Source organism: Ursus arctos, unplaced genomic scaffold (genome assembly GCF_023065955.2).
Source record: "Ursus arctos isolate Adak ecotype North America unplaced genomic scaffold, UrsArc2.0 scaffold_25, whole genome shotgun sequence".
In the NCBI taxonomy this organism is placed as follows: Eukaryota; Metazoa; Chordata; class Mammalia; order Carnivora; family Ursidae; genus Ursus; species Ursus arctos.
In genome coordinates this window covers 24,004,667-24,025,565 of record NW_026622930.1, presented here as the reverse complement: position 1 = coordinate 24,025,565, position 20,899 = coordinate 24,004,667, and the positions used below count along the sequence as shown (strand labels likewise).

The 20,899-nt window shown below is 42.0% G+C and overlaps 3 protein-coding genes across 3 annotated transcripts in view; 1 reads left to right on the top strand and 2 right to left on the bottom strand.

The window, feature by feature from the left end:
- TMED8 (transmembrane p24 trafficking protein family member 8) overlaps positions 1-4,185 on the bottom strand; it is a 39,487-nt gene extending 35,302 nt beyond the window's left edge. The window contains exon 1 of the mRNA XM_026519427.4: positions 3,838-4,185. Coding sequence (XP_026375212.1) covers positions 3,838-3,922 — 85 coding nt within the window. The 5' untranslated portion in view covers positions 3,923-4,185. The remainder of the gene's footprint in view (positions 1-3,837) is intronic.
- SAMD15 (sterile alpha motif domain containing 15) lies at positions 4,051-19,833 on the top strand. The gene is made up of 3 exons (XM_026519414.4): positions 4,051-6,185; positions 7,394-7,492; positions 16,617-19,833. Exons 1-3 carry the CDS (start codon positions 4,281-4,283, stop codon positions 16,851-16,853), a joined length of 2,241 nt encoding a protein of 746 aa, XP_026375199.2. The 5' UTR covers positions 4,051-4,280; the 3' UTR covers positions 16,854-19,833.
- Positions 19,385-20,899, bottom strand: part of NOXRED1 (NADP dependent oxidoreductase domain containing 1) — a 15,929-nt gene continuing 14,414 nt past the window's right edge. Inside the window, exon 6 of the mRNA XM_026519425.4 lies at positions 19,385-19,562. Coding sequence (XP_026375210.2) covers positions 19,385-19,562 — 178 coding nt within the window. The remainder of the gene's footprint in view (positions 19,563-20,899) is intronic.

The following is a 20,899-nucleotide window of genomic DNA, read 5'->3' as shown; positions in this document are numbered from 1 at the left end:
CGCCCCAACCAAACTAATTTCTAATGCTGACTTCAAGGTCATAACGGACTTCATCCTTTATTTTCCACGAAGTTCCCTAAACTTAAAAAAAAAAAAAAAAGTGTTCTTAAGTGATGCAACACACATGCCTCAGAGAGTTTCACTATAGAGTGATACCTCCTTCCTCTTGGGGACGGAAGGACCCAGGTGCCCCAAATAAGAGATTATTAGAAACAATTAGAGTTTACAAAACAATAAGAGCACTGTGGTCACCGTAAAGCTTAGCTGAGAAGAACATAAAGAAGTTTTCTTACTCCATCACTAAAACTTCAGCTAACAAACATGAAGACACTCAAAAGGTACTCTTTGCAGAGAATACTGTTAAAAAACAAGTTATGATTATTCTGGGTAATTATAAATTCCTGCTTTGAAGGAATAAGATACACTGAAAAATCAAAACCTTTACTTTTTTTTTTTTAATTCAAAACCTTTAGGGGCACGTGGGTGGCTCAGATGGTTAAGCGGCTGCCTTCAGCTCGGGTCATGATCCCAGGGTCCTGGGATCGAGCCCCGCATTGGGCTCCTTGCTCAGTGAGAGAGCCTTCTTCTCCCTCTCCCTCTGCCTGCTGTTCCCCCTCCTTGTGCTCTCTCTCCCTGTCAAATAAATAAACAAAATCTTTAAAAAAAATCAAAACCTTTAACTCAATAACAACAGAATGTCCAAACTCATTTCTTATTGCTGTTTTCCCTCTAAGAGAAGACGGCAGAAACCTCCTTCAATTTCATTCTATTTCAGCCCTCTACTGTTTACTAACTGGATCATTTTCTAGAGGAAGGTGGCAGAAGGATCCAATCAAACTCCTAATTTGAAGTAGTTTTTTAAGTTTATTCCCCAAATTATACAACTCTGAGCCAAGCCAGATGCATGATTTCCACACTGCTTTGGAACTCCAGCTTCACGCTAACTCAACATTTCTCAACAGCAGCACTGCTGACATTTGGGGCCAGATAATTCTTCATTGTGGGGGCTGCCCTGCGCACTGCAGGGTTTTGAGCGACATCCCTGACCTCTACCCACTAGATATCACTGACAGCCCTCCCCCTCCTCCCCAGCCCCAGCAGTGACAACCAAAAACATCCCCCAAGCATCCCCAGGCAAAATCGCTCCTGCTTAAGAACCACTGCTTTAACCCAAGGAACATTCTTAATTATCTCAACCTAATTCTTCATATGCATTTGGTGCTCCTCCAAATCTCTGTGTTGAGACTTTGTCTCATAATCCAGCAAATATTTATAGAACCTCTAGGACCCAACATCAAGGGCTCTAGGAGATAAACAGAGGAGACAGATTCTGTCCCTCCCCTCAAGCAGATTTCTTGGGGGTAAGTACATAAAGAACTGTAATAACAGACACCCAATTATATAACGTTTTGAGTTGCTGATGTCTGTTCCTGGGGTACTCTTATCTCACCAAACTAAAAACACCTTGAGGGCAAAGACCATAACCTGCCCTGGAATACCAATACTGGATCAACAGCCAATAAAAACAAAGGATTGTAAGCTTCCTCACAACAAGGTGACATTTCATACAGACAGTAAAATCGCCACACTAACTTGGGCAGATAGGTTAACCTCTCTCAGCTGTAGTCTGTTCTTCTATAAAATGGGGAGAAAGGGGCACCTGGGTGCTGAGTTGGTTGAGCGTATGCCTTCGACTCAGGTTGTGATCTCCCGGTCCTGGGCTCCAGCTCTGCCTCATGTCGGGCTCAGTGGGGAGTCTGCTTCTCCCACTCCCTCTGCCCCCCTCCCAACTGTTCCTGCTCTCTCTCAAATAAATAAAATCTTTAAAAATAAAATAAAATGGGAAAAAATGACTTTTGATGGGATTAAGTCAGATAATACAAGTAAATCTTTGTCCACTTTCTGGCACAAAGAAGCATTCAGTTAATGTAAGTTATCATTACTATTATTTTATTAGCAACAAATCTTACCTCAAGAGGAAGCGTGTGCTCTGGGCTACAGTAACAAGTCCCTACATGACATAAAAAGAAACCAACACTCACCCTGCTAAGGGCAAGAGGAAGAAAGTAACCAGAAGCATTTCTATCAATGTCCTGGGGGAAAAAAGTGAATGCAGGACCCAATTAAAAAGGGTGCGGGGGGAGTTAAGACACACTCAGAAACAAACCCACCATCCTCCAATATATTTGACTATTCTTAAGACTTTGCTATTTAAAATGTTTGGATTTGTTTGCCATAAACACACACAAGGAGCTTAAGGGGAAGTAAAAAAAAAAAAAAAAAAAAAAGCACCCAACCCTCAACTTATAAATATTGACATACGCAAGGGACAGATGTTTATGAGACTCTGTCTGCTGAATCTTTTAGAAATAATGCTTAAAATTTCTATGGCTATAATGTTAAATACAAGCCATCAATTTTGAATATACTACAAAGCATAAAAGTTCATACAAAGGAAAAAAACACAAAAATTGTTAGATGTTTTAAAGTAAGAGAACATAAAGTCATGGGGGAAAGCTGGGTGATTCAAAAGTGTGTGTGTGTGTGTGTGTGTGTGTGTCTGAAGTAGCATTAGAGGATGGGAGATATTTGAGATGGAAGTAAAAGATGAGAAGAATCACCATGCAAGAAGACACATGCGGGAACACTTCTGACAGCACACAGAGTTGAGGTGAGCAAAAACAGATCTTATTCTCAGGACAATGAATAACACCAGTTACAGTGTGTCCCGGGGGCTAGGCACGGTGCCTCACCCACCGTGGCTCATGTAACTCTCCCGGCAATCTTATTAGGCGGGTACTATTAGTACCCACATTTTACAGGCGAGGAAACTGAGACAAGGAGAAGTGACTGGCCCAAGGTCACTTAATCAGTACACTGAAGATTTAGACTCCAACCCAGGCGCCCCGCACCACCTCTACTATAGTAGATGGTGTCTATTTTCATTTCAGACTTGGAAAATTAATTTCCACTTGCCACTTAGTGAAACCAATTCTCTGCCCCTACCCTCTGAACCTCCCTGTGTGGTGAGCATAAGGAGGCCCGAGAGGTCAAAGTGCAATGGATGCACCCTTCGCCTCTGACTGCTGAAGTAACCCCCGCGCAGGAACTCGCGTGGGTAGAAACGGAGCCGGTCTTCTGAACCAGAAGACGAGGGTGCCGCCGGCGAATGAGGGAGGTCGCCGAAGTCCCTATTTCAGCCTAGGTCCTGCCGTTGCTCTGGCCACGACGCTCACTCAGAAGACCCCAGAACCTCCCGGCTCCCACTCTGCTGCTCGTCTCCCGCACTCAGCGACCGGGGCCGTGGCGAGGCGCGGGGGCCTGTGGGCTGCGGAGCCAGGGCCAAGCCGGGCTCAGGCCGGCGGCAGGCGAGGCTGCCCCGCCGGACCCGGGCAGAGAGCGCGCGGAAAGGCTGGGCCGGGACAGAGGTGCGCAGCGGGGTGCGGAGCCAAGAGCAGGGGGCAGCGAGGCCGGCGGGGCTGGAGTCCGCGGCCAAGGAGGGAACCGCGGGCGAGCTGAAGCTCAAGAGGCGCCGGGGGCAGAGCAGCCCCGCCACCGCCATCTGGGCCGATCGGAGAAAGGAAGCGGGGCAGGAACCACGGCATTTCGAAACAGGACTAGCGAGCAAGCTCGAGCGCAGTCCCGGGCCGGGAGAAGGCGGCCGGGGCGCGGCCTGGGGGAGCGAAGGCGGGGGCTCTGCGCGCGAAGGGGATGCCCGGGCGGGTCCGCTCCGACGAGGGGCGCGGGGCAGAGCGGGACAGGGCGCGGCCGAGCCTCGCGCGACAAGCGGCGCCCCGAGGCCGGGCGGACCCATCCGCCGGTCCCCGGCTTGCGTACCTGAGGCGGCCGCCTGGCTCCCCTCCACTCCCGGGCCGTCCCCGCCGCGGCCCGCCGGCCCCCCAGCCGCCTGCCGCTCCGACATCTGCAGCCGGCTCCGCGAGCGCCTCCGCCGCCGGCCGCGAGTGGCTCCGGAAACAGCCGAAGGCCGAGCGAGTGCGGCGGCGGCGGCGGCAGCGCGCCGGGAGGAGCCGAGGGGGGCCCGCGGGCCGGAAGAGGCAGTGCGCCAGCCCCCGGACGGCCCCAGCGACTTTGGGCAGCCGAGGCTGGCGACGCGGACGCGGGGAGCGTGACTGCGTGCTTTTGATCGCAGGTTTTTAGTCAGGGTTTGACAGAACAAACAAAACCTGGGGAAGATTCAGGAAGACTCGGCCGGAAATCATGGTATCCATAGAGACGCTGTCGGAAGTTGGCGTTGCTAGGAGGCCTGGGCGCGTCGGCTAATGTGCGTCATGGCTGAAGACCCAGAGTATTACGATTCCGGCTCGGTTGAAGGAGAAGATCTGGAGTATGAGGTACTCGAACTGCCTGCGTCTCTTAAAATGGCTCAAGATGCCGAAGCTGACACCATGACAGAGGTAGGCCCGGAGCTACCTGTAGAGATTGACGAGGAACCCCAGCCAGAGACGGAGGAAAAAGATCTCGAAGTGGGGGCACCAGAGAATGTACACCTACACGTAAAACCAACCAGCACGTCCAACGAGGAGCTGCCCAAGGAGTCTGAGAGAGATCTCCCTAGCGAGACTGATCCAGGGATGCCGCAGGAGGCAAAGTCAGAGATACTGAGAGAGATGGAAGGAGAGCTTTTCAAGGAGCTGGAGGTCCTTATGGATGATAAAGAGGAGCCAGATTTAGAGTCACCGGAGGAGGCCAAATTAGAAGTTACAGAGGATGTACTTATCGAGTCAGCTGAGGAAACAGATCTGGAGCTACCAAAGGAGACAGGGCCTGATGTTTCAGACTCACTCAGTGGGACAAGATTAGAGTTGCTAGAACAGACCATACTGGAGGTTCTGGAGGATTCACTTAAAGAGCAATATGAAGAAACAGGTCCAGAACCTCCGGAGCAGACCAAACCTGAATTTCCAAGCGAGAAACCAAGAAAATCAATTGAAGAGGCAGATCTACAGCCGCCAAAGATGACCATCCCAAAGGAAACACAAAGAAAGTCACCTGAGGAGAAAGGGACAGAGCCATCTGAGCAGGCCAAACCAGAGTTTCCAGAAGGGAAACAAAGAGAAACTGAAGAGGCAGGTCTAGAACCTCCAGAAGAAACTAAACCAGAGGTTCCACAGGAGATACAAAGAAAATCAACCGAGGAGAAAGAGACAGAGCCACCTGAACAGACTAAATCAGAGTTTCCAAAGGAGAAACGAAGTAAGTCTACCGAGGAGGAAGGTGTAGAGCCACCAAAAGAGACTAAACCAGAGAATCCAGAGGAGGACCAAAGAAAATCAACTGAGAAGAAAGAGACAGAGCCACCTCAGCAGACCAAATCAGAGTTTCCAGACCAGAAACCAACTACGTCTAGTGAAGAGACAGGAAGAAAGTCAACTGAGGAGAAAGTTCCAGAGCCACTCAAAGAGATCAAATCAGAATTTCCTGAGGAAAAATCAAGAAAATCAATTAAGGAAACAGGTCTAGAGCCATCAGGAAAGACCAAACCAGAAGTTGAAGAGGAGACACTGAAAGAGTCAACTGTGAAGAAAGTTTTAGAACCACAAGAGGACACTCAACCATCAGATCACAAAGATAAGCAGAGAAAATCAACTGAGGAGACAGGTCAAATACCACCACCGAAGACCAAACCAGAGGTTCAAGAGAAGATAAAAACAGAGGAAACTGAAGAGAAAAATCTAGAGTTACCAGATAAAGCCCAACTACCACTAAGAATAGTGTCACATACAGAATTTTTCAAGGAAGATAGGCCAAAACCAGTCAAATTTAAGTATTCTCTAGACAAGGATGAGCAAGAACACTCTGACAATCAAACAAAGTGGTCAGTAAATGAAACCAAGAAAGCTAAAAGAGAGTCTATGTTCGGGTCTCTCACAGTAAGTGAAGTAGACACAGTGAGTGTAAGTTATGAGATTTCTAAGGATTTTAAAGGACTGTTTGAGGTTACCGATATCAATGATGATTTATACTCTTACATCTCAGACACTCAGAGGGATTTGAAAGAGTCTTTTAGTGAAAAAGTTGTAGATTTGTCCCCAGAGTTGAAACAAGTACACAAAGATGAAGAAACCCAGCCAAAAGAAAGTACTGAGCTACAATTTGAGTATCTTAAGTGGAGCCCAGAGAAAGTTGCAGAGTGGATTAGTGAGCTAGGCTTCCCTCAATACAAGGTATACAAAAATAACATTTTTAAAAATCACATTCTGTCATCCTTCTATCTCTTATTCCTCTTACCCTTACCTGAGCTCTTGCCTCTTCTTCACTAGAAAGAGCACAGAAAAGCCCTGGACTATGGTAGAGGTAACTTGGATTTAAAGTTTGTCCTTTCCACTGATATATTTTGTATTTTGATAGAGGAAGGGAGGGTCACATTTGTTTGTTTTCCCTATTTATCACAATGAGTATACTTCTCTGCAATTCTTGAATAAAGACTAAGAAATTTATATAGGCCTCTTCTCACAGAAAACTTTATTTTTTTTAAACAGATTTTGTCCAAGGTAGACTTTTTGGTACTTTTTCAGTTGTTTTAGTGGCAGCTCCCTTAATTTGTACTATTAATCTTAACTGTCTGCCCCAAATATGTCATGTATATCATGAGCACCTAACTATTAATTTAAATAGCCAATTCAGGGGCGCCTGGGTGGCACAGCAGTTAAGCGTCTGCCTTCGGCTCAGGGTGTGATCCTGGCGTTATGGGATCGAGCCCCACATCAGGCTCCTCCGCTATGAGCCTGCTTCTTCCTCTCCCACTCCCCCTGCTTGTGTTCCCTCTCTCACTGGCTGTCTCTATCTCTGTCAAATAAATAAATAAAAATCTTTAAAAAAAAAAATAAATAGCCAATTCACCAAGAGTAGTTTTATTAAAAAGATATAGTCAATAAATATAGTCAACTATATGTCAATAAAAAATATAATAAAAATTTAAAAAAAAAACAGAGGAAACTGGGAAAAAAAAAGATAGGATGAATCCTCTTATTTCATTGATGCCAACTATGTTCTTAGGTACCACAAAAAACCACAAGGTCTGAAATCTTTTGTACTACTTAAAAATGTCATTGAGGCATGAAAGAAGCATTAGGTGTATCATGCCAAACAAAATATTAAGGAACAGTATGAAATTTAATGGAGAGCTTAGATGGAAAATATGTGGGATTATTAGGATTATTTTAAATTTGAATTTAATTTAAAACTAAATTAAAAAATTTTCCCTATACAGAACCGGAAACAAACCTGATTTCTCCCTCCCTCCCTTCTCTTGCCCTAACACTTTCTTCTCTTTCCCTCCATCCCTCCCTCCTTTCTTTCTTCCTTTCTTTTCTTTCTTTTCTTCCTTCTATTTACCATAATCATTTGAGTGATGTTCTTCTTGTACTAACAGGAGTGTTTTACCACAAACTTCATCTGTGGTCGAAAGCTCATTCACGTAAACTGCTCAAACCTCCCTCAGATGGGGATAACAGATTTTGAGGACATGAAGGTGAGTTGTGTTTAATGTTTCCCTATAGAGCACTATCTCAGACCAATCTCCTTTTCTTCCAACCTGGCCTCCTATTTCTGTCAGTGATATGATCATAAACCCAGTCCCATCCCCCCTACCCCCACCCTCCCACACACAGTGGTTTCTTCCTCTGTCTCCTTTGATCCCCACAAAGATCCCAAGAACTGTCAGTTCCCTGTATAGCATCTGGTTTTCTCCATTCTCACTTGTTCAGACCTCTCTTGCCTCATTCCTAGAATATTCCAGTAGCCTCCTGCTTTTAGTCTCTGTCCACACACCCTTTGGATTCAATGCCCTTGGTATTAGACTGTCACCCTCCAACTATTCAGACACTCAGAAACCTTCTTTGGATCCCCTGTGCTTGCAAGAAAGTCTCAGTTCCTTAGCTTAGGATTTGAGGCACTCCACAAGTTTTCTCCAGCCACTGCTCTTTTCCCCTACCTCTACAGGAGTCTCCTGTTCAGCCTCACGGGGTCTGATTCACACCCTTGAATTCCTGCCCTGGGCATTCCTCCTTCTGCATCTCTGCTCAGTCCCCCTCCCCCTGTATGACCAATATGAACCTTATTCATCCGTCAGGACCCAGCTCAGTTCTCATCTCCCCATGAAATCTTTCCTGACCTCCCCAACCCCAATAACCTCTCCCCCCAAGCTCTCACACATTGTATGTCTCTACCACCCATTTGGCACTTGTATAACACCGTATGTGTTTGGCTGCTTTGCTGCCTAACTTTGCAACAAGTTACATTAACCTCACTGGACCTCAATTTCCTAAGATCTCTCCAGCACCAGCAGTCTATGATCATGCTTCTTTGTATAACACTACCCTCCATTTATAGTGTTTTATAGTTCACGAAGCTTCGCACACTTAATCATATTTATAACCCTACCTTTAGTACCCCCCACTCCGACATACCAACGTTCATTCAGTACACTCTTACACATCAGCTCTGCCTCAGTGGTTCTCAAACTTGAATAGTCTTCAGAATCAGATCAGTTTTTTTTTTTAATTCCTAGGCTCCATGCTCCAGAGATTATGATTCATTAGGTCTGGCGTAGGCCCTGGAATTTGTTCCCTACATGACTCTTGATCAGGCATTAAAACCATGTAATTCCATAAGTCATATGAGTTAGAAAATTTTAAAAATTATACTTGTTAATACCTGAGCCCTTCTCCTGGCAACAAGATATAAAGAAATCCTCTAAATTATTAAATGTGGTCCTAGGTGAACATTTAATCTTTTGAACTCTACTAATAGCTATCTTCTGAGTGCTTGCCATGTGTTGGGCACATACATATATTATTTCACTTAATCCCCATTTTATGGAAGAGAAAACTGAGGCCCAGAAAGATGAAGCCACTTACACAAGATTATTCAGGTAGTAAGTTTAAGAGCCAGAATTCAGATCCATTCTGTGTGACTTCCATGCTCTATTTAAACCACTATCCTATATTGCCTCTCTAAATGAACAATTTTGTAACCATGAACCACTACATACGTAATGTAGATGAGGACCACTCATTACAAATTGGTATTTCCAGCCATACTTTCACATAGCTACCAAGTACCACTAGATAAAATATCTTAACTCTCTTTATGTTCAAAGATGATACGACTGTGTTTATGAGCTCCAATTTCTACTTATGTTTATAGTGTTTTGGATTTTCTAAATAAAAATAAGGAATAGAATTAGCAAAATAGTAACTTGTAATACAAATTCCTGAAGTGTTTAAGTACCAAGAATTTCAGCTTCTTATGAGAAAGCATTTTTCAGAGTCTGCCAATTCATTTTGCTTCTTTGACATTCTGATTCTAAAAATACAGTATCAACGACGCAATAAGAAAAATTCTAATTATGCTTTTTCTGGCCTTGCAAGAAATAAGAGGTCTTAAAAATCTTCTGAAATCCTTATGAATAAATGATGTATCCAGTGATCTATCCTTATACCCCAAGAACTTTGAATAAGCAAACTTGAGAATACTTATCAAAGTCACCAGACAAATGTGGCCTCTCCTTGAAGTCAGTAGAGTGATAAAGATCAAGACATTTAAAGGTAACTTAGAGAAGCTTTGTCTGACACTTAGGTCCACATAAGAAAGCTAATTATACACTATGATGGAGGTAACTTTTTAGAGATCATACATGAGCTTAATGTTGGTTCTCAATCCTCTTGGGAGCTTTCCTTCTTTCCTTGTGTAATCTGAAACAGGCTCCTGTACTCAGAGGGCAGGGAGAGACTGAAGAAAGAGGCAGGCCACTCCTGGTTGGTAGGTGGCAGTTTTAGTAATAACAAAGGAAATTTACACGTGAGATTTGTCTTGGGCCGCAGCAAGATGCATGGATCTCCATGCCTGGCCTCTAAATCTCAAAAGTTTACAAAGAGGCCCTAACTGGGTTCAGTAACATATACTGTGCAAGTGTTTTCAACACCACGTCATGCTCTGAAGGCCATGTCTTTGAAGAAGCCTCTGGGAATGGGAAAGGCAAGTGGAACCCACATTCCAAGGACAGGGGAAGGGGTGAGGAACCTCTGAGTGCCTGGGTCCAGCTCACCGGTCAGTCGGCAGTCACATCTTTTTTATCACATTCCCCAACAGTTGAGTATGCTGTAGTTACCTTTCTTACTGATATATAAGCATTATTAATCCCACCATTGTCATTACAGCACCAAGTATATCCACAATTTATCCCATAACAACACTTAAACAGTGTAGTACTCTTTTTCATGCTAACTGTCCCGCATCATCTGGGGCGCCTGGGGGCCTCAGTCAGTTGTGTCCAATTCTTGGTTTCGGCTCAGGTCGTGATCTCATGGGTCATGATCTCATGGGTCATGAGATCAAGTCCCACAACCGGTTCCATGCTCAGCAGGGAGTCTGCTTGAAGATTCTCTCTCTCTGCCCCTCCCCTCACTTGCTTGCTCCCTCTCTCTCTCTCAAATAAATAAATAAATAAATCTTAAAACAACAACAACAAACAAACAAACCCTCTCCCACATCATCATTCATGGGCTTTGGCAGAGTGGCAGGACTGGGGAAAGAGCAGGTGGCTTGAGAGTGCAGAATTCTGGGCATGCTGCTGAGAAACTGAACCACATTTGAACTGTGCATCCCATTGACAAGTCTTGCAATTAATGTATGGCCAGTTTCTGTTCTCTTCAACTTCCTTTTACTTCCTTAATTTTGCAATTATTCATGCTTACCCTGCTGGAAGAGCTTAACTGCTCCCTTTGCCCTTCCTCCACCATACTGAGAAGACAAGAGAAGAGCTCACTGGGTGGGTGAGACTGATGGGGAGTACAGAAGGAAAGAAACACTAATTCTTTGAACCTGGCCAAGGGAGCTCTTGAAGCCACTACCTTGTTTTTCCAATTAGTAGTGATACATTAGCTTGGTAAAAAGGGGAGAAATCAATCTTATTTATTCTAGGGAAAAGCTAGACAAGATAGCATTATACTTGCTCCAGCTTTGTCTCTTAGAAAAGAGTTCTCAAGGGGCACCTAGGTGGCTCAGTCATTAAGCGTCTGCCTTCAGCTCAGGGCCTGATCCCAGGGTCCTGGGATCAAGCCCCGCATCAGGCTCCTCTGCTGGGAGCCTGCTTCTTCCTCTCCCACTCCCCCTGCTTGTGTTCCCTCTCTCACTGGCTATCTCTCTCTCTGTCAAATAAATAAATAAAATCTTTAAAAAAAAAAAAGAGTTCTCAAAATATTTTTAACTGTTAACTCCATCAAGTGAACAGAAGAACTCTGTGATAAATATTTGAAGAAGAATATAGGTGAATTGCTTATTCCTTTGGTATGCCTGATTTTATATTACAAAATATAGCCTCATAAGCTTTATATGCCAGCAAATTTTACTACACTTGCCTTGATGCAAACTATTTGAATAGCACAGATTCATAACATGTGAGCAAATTATAACTAGACAAAAATATTTTTCTTTTTTCAACCTTCAATTTTCAAATAATTTTAGTTTTACAGAAGAGTTGTAAAGATAGTACCAAGCTCCTATACACTCTTAACTTAGCATCCCCTAATATTAACATCTTACGTAACCATGGTACATTTATCAAAACAAAGAAATTGGAGTGCCTGAGTGGCTCAGTTAATTAAGCATCTGACTCTTGATTTCGGCTCAGGTCTTGATCTCAGGGTCGTGAGATCGAGCACCACCTCAGGCTCTGCACTGGGCATGGTCTGATTAAGATTCTTTCTCTCCCGGGGCGCCTGGGTAGCGCAGTCGTTAAAGCGTCTGCCTTCGGCTCAGGGCGTGATCTTTGTCTCTTAGAAAAGAGTTCTCAAGGGGCACCTAGGTGGCTCAGTCATTAAGCGTCTGCCTTCAGCTCAGGGCCTGATCCCAGGGTCCTGGGATCAAGCCCCGCATCAGGCTCCTCTGCTGGGAGCCTGCTTCTTCCTCTCTCACTCCCCTGCTGTGTTCCCTCTCTCGCTGGCTGTCTCTCTGTCACATAAATAAATAAAATCTTTGGAAAAAAAAAAAAAAAGATTCTTTCTCTCCCTCTCCCTCTGCCCCCCACCCTTCTCTCCTGCTCTTAAAAAAATAATAATAACACTGGTACAATACTATTAAACAAATTACAGACTTTATTCAGATTTCTGCATTTTTTTCCACTCATGTCCTTTTTTTTGTTCCAGAATCCAATCAGGGATACTGCTTTGCCTTTAGCTGTCATTGTTCCTTGGTCTCCTCCAATATGTGACAGTTTCCTGATCTTTGTCTTTCATGACTTTGACACTTGGAAAAGCAGTAGTCAAGTTTTTTGAAGATTTCCCTCAATTTTAGTTTATCTCATGTTTCCCATGAAGATACACATTTTCAGGGAGACTATCACAGAGGTCTCATCTCATTAGGGAGTACATGATATCAATGTGATTTATTACTGGAGATGTGAATCTTGATCACCTGGTTAAGGTGGTGTCTGCCAGGTTTCTTCACTATAAAGTTACTGTGTTCTCTTTTCATATTCTAGTTATTAGAAGTGAGTTAGTAGGTCCAGCCCGCACTCAGAGAGAGGGAATTAAGATCCACCTCCTGGAGGGAGGAGTACCAGAGTTTATGAACATATAGTAAAACTACCACAGTAATAAATACATTGGAGAAAGTAGTTTGAGGCTATGCAAATATCCAGTTTCTCCTTAAAATCTGGCCTACTGATTTTAGCATCCATCAGTGGATCTTGCCTGCAGCAGTCATTACTGTGGTGTTCTAATGGTGATTTTCTCTTTTCCTCATCTCTTCCATGTTTAATTGGAACCCTTTGTAAGGACTTCTATGTTTAATTGTCCCTTCTCCGCCATTTGGGAACACTTTCAGTTTGGCCCCTGTGTCCTCCTGACATGCTCCCCTTCTTTTTTTCTAGTACTAGTACTCTAGCCAGAGCATTACATGTTACTTCAGACCGTCCCCAAGGAGCCCTGGTTGCTTTTGTCAGTGAATGGTATTTAGAAACCAAGATGTGGCACTACTTGTATTTGTTGCTGTGGGGGTGTCATGGCTTCTAGGCACTCTGAGCAGAAAGATGTAGGAAATATATGCATATATACAAATCCCATGTATATACAGATTTCTGTCTTCTTTCTGTAAGCATGAGTTCATACTGTTATCTCCAGCTCTAGCCCAGCACTGGCTTCATTCTAGCCTTCCCATCCTTCCTATTCCCTACCTCACTTTGCTTCTTTATAACTTCCTTCTCTGAGAGGAGAAACCTGTCTCTCCTTATCTATAAATATGTATGCCTATGAGAAACAAATTTACCAAGAGTACAGTGTTTGTCTACAGTTCTTTTTGTCTTTAGCCTTACACTACCTAGACAAAGCACTGTTTTTCAAAGTTAAAGTTATTTAGGTCAGCTCCATTCTTCCCTACCCGCTTCAGTGAGATTATGTCTTACTTTGTAATACAATTAGATTCATTGTCCACAGCCTATATTCTATCATGGGTTCCTGAGACATCCTGGCTTTTTAAAATTTTGCATACAGTAAAGTCACTCTTTGCAGTGGACAGTCCTGTGGGTTTTGACAAATGCATAGGGTTATGTATCCACCACACAGAACCATACAGAACAATTTTGTCACCCTAAAATTCCCCTTGTGTCCCCTTGGTAGTCAGCCTATCACAGTGCTACCCCAAGCCCTGGGAACCACTAATCTGTTTTTTTGTCCCTATAGTTTTGCCTTTTCCAGAATGTCACATAAATGGAATCAAATAATATGTAGCCTTTGAGTCTGGCTTCTTTCCCTTAGAAAAATGCATTTAAGATTAATCCACATTGTTATATGAATTGACAGGCAGATTTTAAGGAGACTATACATCTGCTTTAATAATGGTGGTGTAGATGATTTATATTTCAATCATAACAAGATGTCTTCAGGTCTAATTAAATTATAGCTTCCAATTATGCAGATGTGCATAGTTACATACTATAAGGTAACCAAACAGTGTAACTAAATTGGTAATGACAAAGCAAAACCATCAGTAGCTTATAAATAAGAGAAAAGCAGTCTTTGGGTGCACTTGGTTTGCTCACTCAGTTAAGCATCCAGTTCTTTTCTTTTTTTTTTTTTTTTTTAAGATTTTTTATTTTATTATTTATTTTTCAGAGAGAGAGAGGCAGCGAGAGAGGGAACACAAGCAGGGGGAGTGGGAGAGGGAGAAGCAGGCTTCCCGCTGAGCAGGGAGCCCAATCCCAGAACGCTGGGATCATGACCTGAGCCGAAGGCAGACACTTAACGACTGAGCCACCCAGGCGCCCCTAAGCATCCAATTCTTGATTTCAGCTCAGGTCTTGATCTCAGGGCCGTGAGTTCAAGCCCCACACTGGGCTTCACACTGGGTGTGGAGCCTACTTAAAAAAAAAAAAAAGAAGAATAGCAGCCTTTAAAAACCCTAATCAACACAGAATACAGTGATGATATAGTAATATTTGAATCCTCTTGAAAACTATAGGCATTAAAATATCTGCTTGAGACCATGTGAAGTGGGTGCCCTGCAGTGATGCCAAGCATTGAGCGTGGGCCACCATCCTAGAATGTGGAATTAAGAATCCTTAGAAAACCCTGATAGTCTTCATGAATACCAATATTTAATAATCCTTACTAACTCAATTAAGTTACTAACAAATTGCTCTAAGTCTCAGGCAAAAATAAAATTTGTTGCTTGTTATTCATCAGAACTAAAGAAAGAACTCACAGCTTTAGATTAATTTATAGCCCATCAAAGGACCCTCTTAGTTCTTTGCAGAAGAAAGATGATTAGATTATATTTCCTGATTCCACGTGTAACCAGTAGTTTTGTTAACACTTTTAATTTCTGCATTAGAATATTAAATAGTACTGGACTTTCTCAGCCTACAGTAGGCACATAGCTCTTCTGGTTAATAGTGAATCAATTTGTTTATGACTACAGGGTCCCTCCAGGGCACCATCTGTAAACCTCAGTGAATTTGTGAAATAATCTGCTCTGGTAAGGGGCATTCAGGGTGAGGTGCAGACCAAACAAGGTACTCAGTGCAGGCAGCATCAATTACATCAATTACAAATGAGAATTCTTAAGGGGTAGTAATTTGGATCTAAACTTTTAGAAACCCCAATTGCTACAGACCTCCATTATTTTCCCACTGGGAATACAAGGCAACTGTGTAGACTCTCTTACCCACAAATCATCTCTAGAGTCTAAACAAAACCAATTCAAGCAAGATTTGAGAAAAAGGTATCTTGTCTACCTACATTTGTTTATTTGTTTGTTTGTTTTAATCAGAGAGAGAGAGAGCACAAGCAGGGAGAGTGGGAGGCAGGGAGAGAAGCAGGAGGCAGGCAGAGGGAGAAGCAGGATCCCCACTGAGTAAGGAGCCCAATTTGGGACTTGATCCCAGGACTTTAGGATCATGACCTGAACTGAAGGCAGCCGCTTAACCGGCTGAGCCACCTAGGTGTCCCTTGTCTATTTATTTTTTTAAATAGTTTTGGGTTTTTATTTTTTTAAAGAGAGAACACATGCATGCATGAGCAGGGAGGAGGCAGAGGGAAAGGGAGAGAGAGAATCTTAAATCTTAAGAAGGCTCCACACTCAGCACGGAGCCCAACAAAGGGCTCAATCTCACTACTTCAAGATCATGACCCAAGCCAAAACCAAGAGTTGGACACTTAACCAACTAAGCCACCCAGGTGCCCTGTATCTTATCTATCTAAAATGCATTACTAATGGACAATTTTGCATTAGGTTAAGAATTGTAACATAAATGCATTTTACAACCTTGTAACATGGCCAGTAGTTTTAAACTAAACTAAAAGAAAAGAAAAAAGAAAAAACCCGCTCACCCCTTTGGCTGTGTTCTAGCAGAAATTTCATGGGCTACATTCTCATCCAGATGCAGAATATGAATTCAGATAGGAGTGTTACAGCAGACCTATGATTAAAGCTAGAATTTGAAAATGCAGTGACAGTTTAATCTAGGATATCAAGTGGCATGGTGCTCAATGAATACAAAATATGTTTTAGAGACACTGAAAATTGTGGCAAAGGATATTGTAAAAAAATACACAAGTATAGGTACTAATAAAACACCTGGAACTTTTTTACCTGCGCCTTCCCCAATACAGCCTGAACTTTAATATCTGTTTTTTAGTGTTTGAGATTTGTTTTTAGTCAAACAAATTGCATAACTATTTGAGTGATGACTTTTTTTCTTAATTGCAAGTTAACTGAGCCCCTTATAGACAAGTTGTTATTTATTAACCTTCCCAGAGATAGTCATGGCTCTTAATCTAAACATATTATCTGCTTATATGGTTGATCAGATTGCTCAGCCCAAAGAAAGAAATGAACCCATCCATGGCAAGCTGATGCAGGGGCCTAGAAACAAATGGAACTTAGAAAAAGATGATAAATTACTTGATGTTTTTCTTAAGAACTTTATTTTAATAAGAACTTGGCTACTAAGGCTTTCCATGTGTTATTTCATTATTTTATTTTCCCATAGATATAAGAGGTTAGCATTCAAGAGACCTAAGAAAATTAGTAAAACTTCTTTGATTTAGTTATATTTTCAGTTAATTTTTCATTAAAAAATTATCCTTGTATTGTAGGCAATTTCTCGGCATACACGGGTGCTCCTGGGAATTGAAGAGCCATTGTTCAGTCGCACCATCACCCTGCCCTACAGGGACAACATCGGCTTATTTTTAGAGCGAAAAGGTCATACTGGGGTAAAATCTGATTCCTTGACCTTCTCTGAATTTGTGCAAGCAGCAGGATTACAGGATTATGCTCCAAAAATAACCACCCCCGAAGAGAATGAAGCATTGCATTACACTGAACCGTAGGGAAAAGCAATTTCACTTACCTTGAAAGATCAAACTAAACTACTTGGGGGAAGAAGTGTGTTCTTTTGGGTTCTCTTGTTCTCCTCTTCATTAAGGACTGGAGTTAGAACTGCTGGCTCCACTCCTCGTTCTATCACCACCTCTCAGCACCTTCCCTTTATTTGTGTTTCAAGTTAGCCCCGTGTTTAAACAAAGATAGCAGTATTTCTCCTTCTGGGTATTGTAAGGATTCCTGATAAATTCTAGTAATGCACCTGGTAGTAGGAACATGTTAGGGAAATGGAATTAAAAGTAAAATCTCCTGCCAACCCAAATAAGGTTCTCCATAAATGCAGAAAAAGAAACAGTTCTATTATTGAATCAGCACTAAATCAGACAGTGATGGACATCACAAGCAAGCTGCTAAAAAAGATTACGAACTCAAGGAAATCCCACCCTTTTAGATAGCCAGGCAGATACAACCCATTACTTACATGTTAACTGTCTGTATCCAAAGGAAAAATAAAACTTCTAATATCTATGTGACAAACAGGAAGTTACTATGTGGAGCCAGTCACTTAGGCCAGGGAGATAAGGTGCCATCCTCCCCAGTGCTCCCATTTCAAAGAGATGGCTCCAAAGCCTCCCCAACAGTCTTGGAATGTAAAACTGGCAGGTGACTCCTTCAGCTTGTTAGAGGATTTACATACATCTCAAAAACAGAAAAAGGATTTAAATTACATGTTTTCTAAAGCAAATGTTTTAAGAAAAGGGAGGAGGGGAGTTCTTTTTTGCATCAGAGAAAAAAAGCTTTTAGTATTTTTTAAATTTTATATTCATCCTTACAAACAACTTGGCTTATAGAAGTACCACTGACTATGGAATAGGGACTGGGGTTTGTTTACAAGACTCTTTTATGTGATACCTTCCAGACCTTTATAAAATGAAATTCAGGGGGCACCTGGCTGGCTCAGTTGGTAGAGAATGTACTCTTGATCTTGGGGTTTTAAGTTTGAGCCCCACATTGGGGGTAGGGTTTACAAGGGAAGGGAGGGAGGGAGGGAGGGAGGGAGGGAGGGAGGGAGGGAGGAAGGAAGGAAGGAAGGAAGGAAGGAAGGAAGGAAGGAAGGAAGGAATGAATTCAGGCTAGAGTCTACCCATGACTGGACGGTTCAAAAGAAATGACAAAATACTTCTTGCTTGAATGACTCCAGTTCCTGTCTAGTTTTATAGACTTAACTGCTCTTTCTCTTCCCAGCCTCACTTCTTAACCCTAAAAGCCACTAAAGGACTACCATAATCCAGAAGGACAATGATGTGCCCTGTCCAGTTCCCTACACCTGAATGAATAGTCAAAGGAATCCCAATTCTTTTTTTTCTTTTCTGAGAAAAGGAACAATACCTCAAATTAGCATTCATACCAAACATTAATATCTGATGATGAACCTACTTTTTTCCCAAATAGGACCAATGAAATTTTATCTCAGACCATCCTACACCATGCCATTGAGTTTGCCTGGCTTACAATTATGCAAAAAAGAAAAATGTAAATGATTAACCTAACACCATGCTGGTTTACATGTATAGTGAATGATTTTGTTCAAAAGCACTTTCACATTTAGCAAGCAGTGGTTCTGTTCAATGGCACAGCATAGTTCTCCTCCTCAGCCTGATGGTCACTTCACTTCTACTGTTTTCTACTCAATATCACTGACATAAAGTATTTGCAGAACATTAAGGAAATAACTTTGCAGTGTAGGAATAAGATCTATATTTTGCAAAATTATTTTTAGCCATTTAATATAAATGCCAGCTATTTATAAAAATGGTTTTATGGTTTAAAATGGTTTAAATGAGTCAGTGAGGGGCAGCTAGGGTACCATCAGGAAGAATTTCTATGTAAATCGCCTAAAGAGATCTCAGAAGAAAGGGTCCTAACTCTCCAAGTGTCCAATAATTTAAGATGAGCTATTTTTTTCTTTGTCAATAAATACTTTCTTACCTATTTAAAATAAAAATAAAGTGGTTTAAATGGGAGCAGCTTTAAACAAGATAGTTCCAGGACAGTCCTATATAGCTGAAATAAGCATGAAATGAGTCATAATTCAATTAAGATTGTTTACCACATTTTACTTCTTTATCCAAAATGGTAGGAAAATCAAGCTGTATCATTTGTCAGCTACACACTGCTATAGGAAAACAAGCTGCAGTCTGTACGGTCTAATAATGACATAACTTCTTGAATTTAGCTTTTAGAAGAAAGATATTTTATATTAACATGGCTTTCCTGGGGAAGCAGCTTTCTTAAGTGTGTCAGGTTATACAGTTTCATTTGGTTGCTTCCAAAAGCCAGATATACCCAAATATACTGATGTAAAAAACCTCTTGTTTTATTCTATATGTTAAAGAACAATTAGTATGCTTTTCTAATTCCTTAATGCACAAACATGTGGCAAACACAAGGCACTCACATGACTTCCAATGTCAATTGTGATAATCAGGGTACAAGCATTGTGGAGGGAAAAAAATCCTGATTCCTGAGATCTCTTCTCTTATTGAGAGGCAGAGCCTGTGGAAACCCCTGGCTGCTGTTCTTTGGGTAGGGAGATACCAAATGAATCACAGTATCGATAGGTAAGGTGGTCCTGGAGAGCAGTACTGGCTGAGAGATGCTGACTAAAGGGAGTTTCCTTGAGTTGCACAGCAGTCAGATCAAACCAGGGGAAAGGCCTGGGGTGGAAAAAAAAAATACTGTTAGTTTTTCATGTCTGTTTAATACATCTGATTTGGCTGTTAAACATTTCTTTTAAAGAAAGTTTCCCAACACTTGGAAATAAGGTTCTGTATTTTCTATATCAAGCTAATTAAAGTTCATAAACATTCAGCTACAACTATTCACTATGTGGATTTAATTGTACTCATGATGCATTTTGCATATATGTACATTTTTCTAAGTGCATCTGGGAGGGAATTCATAATTAAAGAATGATTATAATAATGACATTGATATCCTTTTCAGTATATTTTCCTTGAATTTAGAAATAGAATACATAAGGGGCGCCTGGATGGCTCAGTGGGTTAAGCATTGGACTCTTGATTTTGGCTCAGATCATGATCTCAGGGTCATGAGATCAAGCCCCACGTCAGGCATTGTGTTGAGTATGGAGCCTGATTAAGATTCTCTCTCTCTCTCCCTCTGCCCTTCCCCCCTGCTTATGTGCTCACTCTCTCTCTCTCAAAAGGAAGGAAGGAAGGGAGGGAGGGAGGGAGGGAGGGAGGGAGGGAGGGAGGAAGGAAGGAAGGATACATAAGAGGATCATGGACATTAGGAATAGAAAAGATCTGGAGTGCCTGAGTGGTGCAGTCAGTTAAGTGTCTAACTTTTCATTTCTGCTCAGGTTGTGATCTCAGAGTCATGAGATTGAGCCCTACATCAGGCTCCACACCCAGTGCGGAGTCTGCTTGTTCTCTCCCTCTCCTCTGCCCCTCCCCCAGTGCACACCCTCTCTCTCTCAAATAAATAAATAATTTTTTTTAAAAATAGAAAAAAAATCTCATTTCTTATAAGATATCCTCTTCAATTGTATAGGGAAAGAAGTAGAAGTTAATATGCAAATAAAAGCAGAGCAACGTTAAGTATTACTCAAGTTAAGTCAATTCAAGTTAAAAAGTATTAAGACATAGGGTTGTTACAGTGTTAAAAAGATCAGAGGAAAAGCAAGGATATCTGCTCTCACCCTCCTTATTTAACAGAGTACTAGAAGTTGTAGACAATGTAATAAGGCAAGAAAAGGGCAAAAAAGCATACAGATTGCAAAGACAAAATGAATCTGTCCCTACTTATAGATGACATGATTATTTATGTAGAAAATCCCAAAGAATCCACAAAAAGAATTCCCAGAACTAATAAATGAGTTCAGCAAAGTCACAGGAAACAAGCAATACAAAAACCAATTCTATTTATAGATATATTAGCAATGAACTCTTGGGCACTAAAATTAAAAATGCAATTCCATTCACACACACACAAAAGGAAACCTTGGATGTAAATCTAACAAAACATGTAT

Coding starts and splice junctions, on each gene's coding strand:
- SAMD15 (XM_026519414.4), top strand. CDS start 4,281: ATGTGCGTCATGGCTGAAGACCCAGAGTATTACGATTCCGGCTCGGTT. Junction 6,186..7,393: donor TAGGCTTCCCTCAATACAAG/GTATACAAAAAT, acceptor TTGTACTAACAG/GAGTGTTTTACCACAAACTT. Junction 7,493..16,616: donor CAGATTTTGAGGACATGAAG/GTGAGTTGTGTT, acceptor CTTGTATTGTAG/GCAATTTCTCGGCATACACG.